Here is an 11,545-nt window from a genome sequence, read left to right on the forward strand (position 1 = left end):
TTCAAATATCTTTATACAAACGATTCCTACACGTATGTAATTAGCAGTGAATGCATTTTTAAGCGCCATTTTTACAGAAACCTCTTCAAGAAAAAAGAGACAACAAGCGTAGAGACGGCTGAGGGTGCTGACGAATACGGTGATCGACAGAAGTATGATAAGAACGAAGATGGCATCCCTCTTCAAAATATCGCGGAATCCTCGCTGCAAACGGATGAAATAGATCACGAGATCAGGTAAAACGCAATGTGGATTCATCAATTATTTATGCCATTGTCATACGAGCGTTTAAATCAGAATTATCAAAACAAAATTACCGCTTAAGTACCGCTTAAGCTTCCAGACAATCTTAGTCTACAGAAAATAGATATATCCGGTCTTCTGGGCGATTTAATAGGCAGTTTTGTACTTTTTTGTTATGGTTACACTTGGATTACTTTACATGGAAACATGCCGTTGTTTTGCTAATTTTTTACACGAGGTATATTTTACCCCAAACACCCTGTACACAGAATTGAAGTGACGGAAGCCTCCGAAACCAACTCCGATCGCCACCTACCGGAAGACGGAGGAAGTGATTCAGAACCGGAAGTTCCTATCGGTCCCCGCCCTCGCAGAATGTCGGAACTTAATTTAAAAGAAACAAAGTCACCTATGCCACAAGCGACTTCTTTCTTTATTTTTACCCCAACTAATCCGTGAGTCATATACTGTAAGCAGTAACTTATAGCTTACGTCATAGCGTGTCGGCCAAGAAATAATTACATGTTGCGAAGGATAGTAGTTTACTGTGCGTTTTTGGTAAGTTTGTTTAAAACTGGTTTTAAAGGTTCCGGAAGTGGTGTCACTTTATCGCCAACAACAACATATTCAACAACGGTATTTTCGTGTGTATTATGCTAAGCAGCGTGGCGCTTGCATGCGAAGATCCAATTGACTCTAAATCCGAGCTGAACGAAGTCCTCAAGTAAGTCGAAAATCGTTTGATTTCTAACCGTAATAAATATTTAATGCCCGGATGGCAGCAACGAAAACGTTTTCTTTGACGGTAATTGAAACACGAAAGAGAATAACTTCATAGTATATAACGTAATCAGCGTGGATATATTGCAAACCGGGGCGCAAATTCGCCTCAAATGGGTGTCATTTTAGCGTAAAATCGCCTTAAATGCACAGTGATATTAATGAAGTCAGTAACTTAAAGCTTACACGTAAACAGATACTTCGATTACGTGTTCACTGGGATTTTCACGGTGGAGATAATTTTGAAAATGGTTGCATACGGCGTCATTCTGCATAAAGGATCGTTCTGTCGAAATTCGTTTAATTTATTGGACCTGCTGGTTGTGGGCGTTTCCCTTATATCAATATTTGGAAAGTAAGTAGGATCTTATCCTCGAGTTAATTTAAATTGTGATCATTTATTATTTGTTACATGATTGGTATATAATAAGGTTTTTTAACAATTTAATTTTATTACTTCAGAATCACAAGAGATTATATTCGTAAAACATAATTATCATCAAATGTAAATCAATTTTAAACGCAGAACCGCTGTTTACAGTTTAGTATTACACTATGCCACTGAAATGTAACAGATTTGCATTGGAATATCATACAGGAATCAAAAACCGCAGTAACCATTGTGTATTCACGTAATACATTTTAAGCTGGTGGTTTTAACCACGCCAAAAGTCACTAACTTAACGTCGTTGTTTAATCTACAGTTCTGACGGATTCTCTGTGGTCAAAATCCTTCGTGTTCTTCGAGTTTTAAGGCCGCTGCGAGCGATCAACAGAGCTAAAGGCTTGAAGCATGTAGTACAGTGTGTCATCGTCGCTATAAGTAAGACTGATGAACCTTTTTAAATCCGCTTAGTAATCCATAACGCCGCCTTGTTGATCAGCACGAATACGAGAATAGGATTTAAAACTACAACCTTATTGGTTCAGTTTGCTGACAACGATTGTTTATATTAATAGCTCATTTTGTTTGTACCATAACACGTGCGCTTTAGGTACGATTGGTAACATCTTCATCATAACGACGCTACTGCAGTTTATGTTCGCATGCATCGGCGTCCAGTTGTTTAAAGGAAGACTTTACGGTTGCACGGACGAGTCCAAGTCCACACGCGAGGAATGCAAGTAAGTAGATTCCGTTGGTACTGATCGACAAGCTACTCAAGCACTGTGTTTACAGGGGCGACTTTTACGCAATACCACAGGATGGGTTCGGCCAACCGCATATCAAGAAGAGAGAATGGGTGAATAACGACTTTAATTATGACAACGTGTTAAATGCGATGCTGACGTTGTTCGTCGTAGCAACTTTCGAAGGGTGGCCAGCGTAAGTGAACGCTATCTAATTAGGAATTACATTACACTTAAAGGTCGTATGTATATCATACATACGCGAACCATTGATCGTCAGCGGCTATTTAAAACTCGGTGACCCCATTTACGTGTACAGCGGATATGCCTAATTGACATCTGTCCAGTTGGGATAAATAAAAAACAAGCCAAATGTTCTGAAAAGTTGTAATAGAATCCAATATATAAGACCTAACTATTTTCTAACCATAAAAAATTATGTGCTATGACTTTTTTGTCTTTTTGAATTAAAGGACCATGTTATATTATTATATGATTTTACTGCACACCAAAAGCTTTATGGACGTCATGCCCGCAGTCATAGGGCGTTTTATAATGGTGGAAATAATTCTAGTTTTTCTTAACACTTCTGACTTGTTTGTTATGAAAATGGGAGGCCAATGTTATATTTAATATTTACTGCACACCAGACACCAGACACCATGGCTTCATGTACGTCATGCCGGCTGTGGAGAAGTCAAGAATTTCAAAACAATTTTTCATAAAATCTATGTTTTTTTTAAGGCTTCTGTACAAATCAATTGACTCATGGAAGGAGGGTGTTGGTCCAAAATATGATGCTCGACCCGCAGTTGCCCTCTTCTATTTCATTTACATCATCGTGATTGCCTTCTTTATGATGAACATTTTTGTTGGTTTTGTTATTGTCACCTTTCAAGAGCAAGGAGAGCAGGAGTATAGGAATTGTGAGCTTGATAAGAACCAGGTACGTGATTGGGCAAGTTCTGGCAATTCATGATTTTAATTTTATTTTTTTATTAAGAAGTTGTGGCCACTAATGAGTTGTAAATTATCAGCCACACTGAAAAAAAAAAAAAAAAATTGTTCCCTTCCCCCCCAAAAAATTAATCACCCACAAAGTAATATACTTGGTAACTGGTAAGCTAGCACAAGGTGTATAAAACACTAGACCCGTGTTTAACGACTCTCGTTTTCCGGCCCTGCAATAATAAGTACATTCATTCAAGTTATGAGAAATTACCAACGCAGAGACAATGTGTGGAGTATGCATTAAAAGCAAAACCAACTCGGAGATACATACCAAAGAATCCATGGCAGTACAAAGCCTGGTTCGTTGTCAATTCAACTTACTTCGAGTACTTCATGCTTGTATTGATTTTGCTCAATACAGTGTGCCTTGCAATCCAGGTTGGTTCAATTTTTTTAAATTAATTTAAATAATTTTTAAAAAGATGGTTATTGTTTTTGATACAGTTGCTTTACTTTAAAGGTATGATATTTTTATATTACCAAACTTGTGTCTAATGCAGTTTATTCGATTTAACTGTCAGATTTGGTAATGTTTTTTTAATTTTTTGTGGCAAAGCATCAAAGCACTTACACAACATGTTTTTTAATTATTACTTAAAAATGATAACAACTGTTGTTTTACTGTCTTTTCCCTTTTTTATTTTTTTATGTTCCCCCCTGTTCTTTGTTATTGTGACGAAAGGGACAAAATGAAATTTATTCATTTATCATAGTATTGATAAAAACAAATGTTCATTTCCATAAACTTATTTTTTAGCATTACCAACAAGATGCTGGTCTAACAAGAATCCTCAACCACATGAATCTTGTGTTTACCACACTGTTCACCATTGAAATGATATTCAAACTGATCGCCTTCAAACCCAGGGTAAATTTTTACGACAAATCTAAAATTATTTTTTATTTTTGCTTGTTTTGGGAATTTTTATTAAAATAAATAAGGTACACTTAATTTATGGTTTCCTTCTTTGGTATATAATATATTTTAATTTTTATATTATACAAATTATTCCTCCACAGGGTTACATTAGCGATCCATGGAACATTTTCGACTTTCTTGTAGTAATAGGCAGTATTGTAGACATTTTACTGTCAAAAATAGACACAGTAAGTAAGCCAGGAGATATGATGCTGTAGCAGCCGCATGAGTGTCCTGTCCCTGTTGTCCTTTTTCCTTAATGCACTAACATAAGATCTTCCAAAATTGTATTCTCTTGCTTTCCTAATTTTATTCTTTGTCTTTTCCTCTTTTAAGCACTACTTTGGTGACCCTTGGAACACATTCGATGCTATTATTGTCTTCGGTAGCATAGCCGACGCAGTGACTACCTTTATAGTAGGTTCCCTGGCACAGATTATTCTCACAATGCTTAATGCAGCATAGCTCATTGGATCACCAAAATAAATGGCTTGTTAGAAACCCACATCTCATTTTCAGCTTTAAATGGCACAAGTCACATGAACAGCAAGATATGTGTTGCAACCATCATGGCTAGGTGCAAAACACACATTTTCACACAGTATAGAACTACACATTCAGAAAACTGAAACTTTTTAATATTTAATAGTGTTTCATGTGTCATGCTTTTCAGTGTTTTCTTTACCTTCAGAATTTGCACCGTAGTTTTAAGCATGAATATGTTAAAGCCCTGCATGATTTAATATTAAATAGCAATCTTCTTAGCTGTACTAATAATTAGCTTATTTATCAAAGCATTGCAACCAAATACATTGCATTTATGATTGAATTGAAATCTAAATCAAGATGGAGCATTACACTATTTTTACGTTTTAAAACATTGTAATATTTTTAATTATAGGGAGGAGACAAGTCCTTCAGTATCAATTTCTTTCGTCTCTTCCGTGTAATGCGATTGGTGAAGCTTTTAAGCAGAGGAGAAGGCATTCGGACACTTCTCTGGACTTTTATTAAATCTTTTCAGGTTAGTGACAGTTTTAATTTAATTAAAAATTTGGCAGAGTTTTTAAAATAGGCAGATTTCATTTGGGACATATGGGTCTGGCAAAAGATAATTAAATATTTTCACTGTTTGTGACATTGTTTTCTTTTTTAAATTGAATTTTGTTCTACTTTTATATTGAAGAAAAATAAACATGGTTTGTGGTGCTAGACACAACCAAAAAAGTTGAATTAGCTGAGACCTACTGTAATAACATTGTTCTCTATTTTTTCTAGGCTCTTCCATATGTTGCACTACTGATCGTTCTTCTGTTTTTCATTTATGCTGTGATTGGAATGCAAGTCTTTGGGAAAGTAAAGCCAATAGACGGAGAACAAATTAATCGGAATAATAACTTTCAAACTTTCATTCAATCAGTTCTGCTGCTCTTTAGGTATACAAACAATTTAATATAAATTTAAAATCAAGATATTAGATTCCAAAGCAGCGATGTGATCACAAACACTGCAAACTGGCATATTAGTACTACGTTGCTATCTGTTTGTGTTTGAAATCTTAGTTTACACCAAAACAAACTAACATGCACTAAGCTGCATGACTACATAGCAGTACTGTATTCATCTCTTTAGTTACAATAACCAAAGCCCTTATTATATGTAATAAACATAAGAGTACAATATCTGCAAAGCGTTAGTTAAACCAGAATTATAGATAAACATTTTCACAAAATATTGGGTAAAAAATTTGTAGCCCCTAGCTAATATGCTTTTTGTTGTAGATGCGCCACAGGTGAATCCTGGCAGGAGGTGATGCTGGCAGCTGCCAGTGGTAAGGAGTGTGATGACAGATCAGATTGGAACAGTACTGGGCTGGCCTCACCTGAGGATAAGTTTGCCTGCGGCAGTGATTTCTCTTACACATACTTCCTCACATTCTACATGCTCTGTGCCTTTTTGGTAAGTTTGTTTATGTATATATTGTATGTGGCGGTCAAATTTATTTACCACTGGAAATTACGTAATTCATTTTTTCCTGTTATGGTATGACTGTATAACTTATCCTGTATGATTCATGGTTTATATGATAACTGTGACTTACTTATTAACTGATTTCTTTGAATTGGAAGTTCATAAATGATTAAAAATGACTCTTATTACAGATCATCAATTTATTCGTTGCTGTCATTATGGACAACTTTGACTATCTGACACGTGATTGGTCTATTCTTGGACCGCATCACCTAGATGAGTTTAAGACAGTGTGGTCAGAGTATGACCCTGAGGCAAAGTAAGTAGACTTCTTTTCCACTGATTATGACTGTGCTGTATGTAATCTAGTATGATAATTGGGATTATTAGTAATTATAAGTTCGCAAAAAGTAATGAAACAGATTTTAATAAATTTATAAATTATTAAAAGTAACATTACACCTTGTGGAACAAGAATTTTGATCAAAATTATTAAACTATTTAATGTGCACTGTGGTTAAAGCACCTGCATCTTAACCAAAGGATACCAGGTTCGATGCCGCTGTCATTGAGAACATGTGTGTCTTGGAAAGGCACAAAAGAGTAATTGCTAAACAAGTGGTCACTAGTAATGATTTGCCAAATTTGTGACAGTTACACAAAAATATAGTACAAATACCTACAAAGTTACATACATGGTAACTTGTAAGCAGTATGAGTTTACATAACTTCCTAGGGTGAAAAATTAAATATAAACCATACATTCACTTCACAGAGGTCGTATAAAACATCTGAATGTGGTAAAGCTACTTCGGAGGATTCAACCTCCTCTTGGATTTGGGAAGTTGTGTCCGCAGAGGATGGCTTGTAGGAAACTGGTGACAATGAATATGCCACTGAACAGTGATGGAACTGTCATGTTCAATGCTACACTATTTGCATTAATTAGAACATCACTAAATATTAAAACTGAAGGTAGGAAGTGTATTGTTATCTAATGTTATATAAGCCATATGTAAAGTGATGACTGTCTAGTAGCCGATATTTTATTGTACTTTAGCCGCATGTTCATTGAATAAGTTGGTATGTGAATGTCTGCGGATAAGCATGATTTTTTAATTATTTTTTTGTGCAGGAAACATTGACCAGGCAAATGAAGAACTTCGAGCTGTCATTAAAAAAATATGGAAGCGAACATCTATCAAGTTGCTTGATCAGATAGCGCCTCCTGCTGGAAGTTAGTAGTTTATTACAAAATACCCTCCTGGATGCGTAACTTTTTATTCACTGTTGACCAGAGTTTATTTGCTAAATGGCTATGAAAGAGACACAATAAAAAAACGCAGAAGATTATTTTTTAAGATTTTAAAGTTTTTGGTAATATTTTTTTAATGCTATTTTAGGCAATTTTGTTGGCTGCAGCATTGAACTGATTTGCAATTTGTGATTTCAGATGATGATATCACAGTGGGCAAGTTCTATGCTACGTACCTCATTCAAGATTACTTCCGAAAATTCCGAGAAAGAAAAGCTGCAGCAAAGCTTGCTAATGACAAAAGTAAAGGTTTATCAGGAGCAAACATGCAAAATCATAAAGATGTGTTCAGTTTGCAGGCAAGTGCTCAAAGATTCCTTACAACTCATGTTAAATATCACTGCAAAAAAAACATTTTGAAAAGTCATTTTATATTTATCTTTTTGCTAAAAAATCAGGCTGGACTACGGGCACTGCAGGATGCAGGACCAGAGATAAAGAGAGCAATATCAGGCGGTATTGCACATGACGAACCTTACGCTTCAAATGATGAAAATGAACCAGAACACAGGGTTTGTCATCTTTCTTGCTTTTTTAGAACATTACTATAGAAATACGACTTGCTATGCTATATCTTTGCAATTTTTAAAACACACACTCAATAGTGTAGCTATAGCTCTTTAAAACCCTGTGCAGCCTTCTTGCTCTCAAGATTAACCTTGGGATAGAATTAAAGCCTGGACTTACAGCATACTCTATAGGTAAATGCACAAATCTATATCTATATTTATAAACAGAGAAGACACAGTTTGTTTGGAATGTTAAGAAGGAACAGTGCAACAACACCCACTGCATCAAAACGTCCGCTCCAAGTTGAAAGTGATGACCACAAGAAGAGATATAGTGGAAGGTTTCTGACATCTCAGAGGTTTAATCTTTTTCCTTTTATATTTTATCTTTTGGTTTTACCATAGAATAAAGCATGTTGGTTTTTAGTCCATATTGTTCCATATGTGTAAGGTTCTAAAACATATCTTAGGACCTTAAATTCTCTCTATAGTTACCCCATTACCTCATCAAACATAGGTTGTCTTAAAAAGTTGCAATATGTATCTTGCAAGTACAGCCAATGTGTATTACACTTAGCACCTTGTTTAAAACTGTCTAATGTAATATGTTTTTGTATAGTCCAATGTTGAATCGCCTGACACCAAAATCGCGATCCATACATGACATTGTGATGGCTGCACGTGCCCAGCATTCTGGTCAGAGTGGAGATGAAACTACGAGCAGCATTGCCAGCCCTACAGACGAGTCACTTGGGAGGAATGACTACCACAGCCGCTCTGCTGTCACGCATGGAGAGAACTCAAATGTTAACAACTCCTCCTCAAACTATAGTTTCTCAAGTTATGCAACTGATGATGAACTCAACTCTGTGGGAGGTTATTATGATGAGCATGCTCCTCTGCATCCTGCTGCTCGATCCGAGAGGAAATACAATGACCACCAAAGGTGATTTTATTTTTCGATTTTAAAAATTAATAAAAAAAAATGTTAATAATAATTTATTTATGTTGTTTTCATACGACAACTTGTTTATTTTTAATGTTTGTTCTTTTATGTACCTATTCTACTTCAGGTACCCAAGCTATGCAAAGCGATGGGACAGGTCGGTGTATCGTTGCGATGATGACAGCAGAACTGTGCTCTACCCACTCCTACCTGTGCACTCACGGGATGAGGAAAGTGAATATGAGACAGATCATACAACATATGCAGCAGCACCTTACCGCTGTAATGATGAGACCTGCTCTGTGGATTTTGAAAAGAGATCAAACTACCAAGCTCAGAATGGTGCTGTGTCAAATCGGACAAACCGTAGTTTGCCTAATGTTCCTTTGAGGACTTCCATTGATCGTCCTGTAGCTTTGAATCCACATGACCACCACCATCACAGGGAAAGTGTAAACAATCACACTAACAGTAATGATAGTGGACCGATGCATTCACGGTACACAATCACCACTCCAAAGCTGAGAATTATGGATTCAGACTACGTTCCGACTATCGATCGCTTTGTTCCTCGCAGCCGACAATCAAAGTCTAAACCACATCGCAGACTCTTGCCAATCCCACCACTTCAACATGCACGGTCGGGCACCATACCTTCTCTTCATTTATCAAATCAGGAAGCATGGAGAACGCCACCAAGTTCTCCAAGACAAGCATTGTCAGTTCGGTCCAATTTAAATTCTCCGATTGGATCCTCAGATGAAGGAGGATGGGCAACTCCAGCTCAACGGTAAAGCATGGCTTGAATTTTATTTTACATTTCAAAAAAGTTTGGATACAATTTATTCATATTGCCTTATTAAATTCACTGTAAGTTTATACATAGATTTTAAAGGCATATTTTGTTTAGTAGTTTTTTTCAGTAGTTTTCACCTGTAGTTTGTTGCTAGTTTCTTCTTTTTCTGTGATAAATAATTTGTTCTTCATATACACATTTAAAGAGATAAATATTACAGCTTGTTATAAAAGTTATGGTCCTGTAAATACGTATACATGTTGCTTAGGTGGACGAGTGAAAGCAATATGGATACTTTTGGTAGAGGCAACCATATTAATTACCACGATTCTCGAAGACAGAGTGGTAATGATTTAATTGAAAAGGTAAGTCACAAAAGAATCTGGCTGGCAGACACTAAAACAGGTTATAACCAGTATCGATCCAGTAGTCACTAATAGGTTGTCCAAATTATCAGCCTTGCATAAAAAAAAGAGAAAATTTCCACCCACAAAGTAACATATATGGTAACTTGTTAGTAAGCTGGCACGAGGTGTACGAAACAGAAACACCAGTCTTTCGCAAATGTCCTTTCGGCCACGAGAGGATAAAGTAATTTACAATCATTATTGTACGTTTAAGTAATTTCAGATAACTGACAGATTTTATTTACAGGTTTTACTGGACGGTGGTCTTCCAGTTCTTGCTCAGGATAAAAACTTTGTGCAAACTATTTCTAAAGAACTTGCAGATGCTTGTGAACTCAGTTTACCTGAACTACATTCTGCAGCAACCAATATAATTAACTCTGAGTAAGTGTACACCAATTCTGTTATAGAAAAAGTATATTATTGTTAAAAATTCCCTCAGTAAAGGTGTAATTTTAATGTAAAATCATTCAATATAACTTCCAAAAGAGTTGTTTCTTTTTGTTGGGAATTGCTGTCATTTAAATCTAGTAATGGGGCAGTCACCTCGTAGGCTGGGCAAAATAGTTCATATACAAAATTAATCCACGGATCCATAAAAGTAAGTTTTTTTAAATGAGTTTGACTCAAATATCTTTTTTAGTCATTCTTTGTATGGAAGTGATGAGTCTTTATGCGGAGACGTGTCACCAGACAACCATATTGATGATGATGTGACAAGTTTAGAAGAAGGCAGAGTCTGCTTTCGGCGCAGGTCTAAAACTCGGAAGGATGAACATGGACTTGAGGATGAAATTATAGTTGTCCCAAACATAACCAGCTAACATCTGGCATCCCACTGGCGCCTTTACCATTTTTTGATGCATTCAGGCATCAGGCTCAATGTGAGCAAAGTCACTTGCATTCAAGCGGAGGTGAATTGCATTTGTGACACTCCGGCAGCATCTAGCCGCCGTGTTTAAAACGTTTTTGTTCTTTGTTGACTTAGGCACTCGAAGTGCCCTGTTTAGCTTAATGATTGTGTCACCTGTTTGTCTGCTTTGTGTGTTCCACAGTTGCTGCCCTTGCACATTTAACAGCAGAGATTTCTTTCTTTAGCTCATATCAGCGAGCAGTGTAAATGCAGACACTTACCGCAGAGCTCTGCTCTTGACATGATTACCTATTGTTAAATGCTCGACTAATGTGTTGCTCAAACTTTGTTTGTTTTCCACCATTTTTACTGATCTGCCCTTTTCACTCTTTGGCCGGCAAAAAAAATTAAATTAAAAATTTCAACCATCATTTAAACTAATGTAGCAGCTCCTTCAGTACAAAGTCACCTGATTAGGGGCATAGTATTTATAAAACTGTTTTAAGTTTCATTTTGCCTTTACATAATGCGTTTGTTCTTTTTATTCATCCTTTTACTTCGTATCTGGCTTCTTCTGTTCAGTCCCTATGCCGGTCAAGATATATTTTACGGAATGTTTAAATTTGAAACAAGATAAAATTAAGTGAAAAAAGAACTCACTGTT

General features: G+C 36.2%; 1 protein-coding gene across 7 annotated transcripts in view; it reads left to right on the top strand.

Annotated features, from left to right (window-relative positions):
• LOC100184376 (voltage-dependent L-type calcium channel subunit alpha-1D) overlaps window positions 1–11,536 on the top strand; it is a 29,104-nt gene extending 17,568 nt beyond the window's left edge. For 5 of the 7 annotated variants that reach the window (XM_026834165.1, XM_026834166.1, XM_026834163.1 and 2 more), the window contains 25 exons: window positions 78–236; window positions 513–698; window positions 830–967; window positions 1,220–1,378; window positions 1,728–1,846; window positions 2,019–2,148; window positions 2,204–2,350; window positions 2,899–3,100; window positions 3,385–3,543; window positions 3,923–4,033; window positions 4,186–4,272; window positions 4,986–5,108; window positions 5,363–5,520; window positions 5,866–6,043; window positions 6,247–6,374; window positions 6,831–7,030; window positions 7,191–7,292; window positions 7,509–7,669; window positions 7,769–7,882; window positions 8,108–8,238; window positions 8,499–8,825; window positions 8,953–9,615; window positions 9,890–9,986; window positions 10,276–10,412; window positions 10,672–11,536. In XM_026834165.1, coding sequence (XP_026689966.1) covers window positions 78–236; window positions 513–698; window positions 830–967; window positions 1,220–1,378; window positions 1,728–1,846; window positions 2,019–2,148; window positions 2,204–2,350; window positions 2,899–3,100; window positions 3,385–3,543; window positions 3,923–4,033; window positions 4,186–4,272; window positions 4,986–5,108; window positions 5,363–5,520; window positions 5,866–6,043; window positions 6,247–6,374; window positions 6,831–7,030; window positions 7,191–7,292; window positions 7,509–7,669; window positions 7,769–7,882; window positions 8,108–8,238; window positions 8,499–8,825; window positions 8,953–9,615; window positions 9,890–9,986; window positions 10,276–10,412; window positions 10,672–10,852 — 4,297 coding nt within the window. In that variant the 3' untranslated portion in view covers window positions 10,853–11,536. Of the gene's footprint in view, window positions 1–77; window positions 237–512; window positions 699–829; window positions 968–1,219; window positions 1,379–1,727; window positions 1,847–2,018; window positions 2,149–2,203; window positions 2,351–2,898; window positions 3,101–3,384; window positions 3,544–3,922; window positions 4,034–4,185; window positions 4,273–4,420; window positions 4,502–4,985; window positions 5,109–5,362; window positions 5,521–5,865; window positions 6,044–6,246; window positions 6,375–6,830; window positions 7,031–7,190; window positions 7,293–7,508; window positions 7,670–7,768; window positions 7,883–8,107; window positions 8,239–8,498; window positions 8,826–8,952; window positions 9,616–9,889; window positions 9,987–10,275; window positions 10,413–10,671 lie in introns of all 7 variants that reach the window. The other 2 variants (XM_026834162.1, XM_026834164.1) reach the window with 2 other exon arrangements.
• Window positions 11,537–11,545: the final 9 nt, after the last annotated feature.

The sequence above is a fragment of the Ciona intestinalis genome, chromosome 4 (assembly GCF_000224145.3).
Source record: "Ciona intestinalis chromosome 4, KH, whole genome shotgun sequence".
Taxonomy (NCBI): Eukaryota; Metazoa; Chordata; class Ascidiacea; order Phlebobranchia; family Cionidae; genus Ciona; species Ciona intestinalis.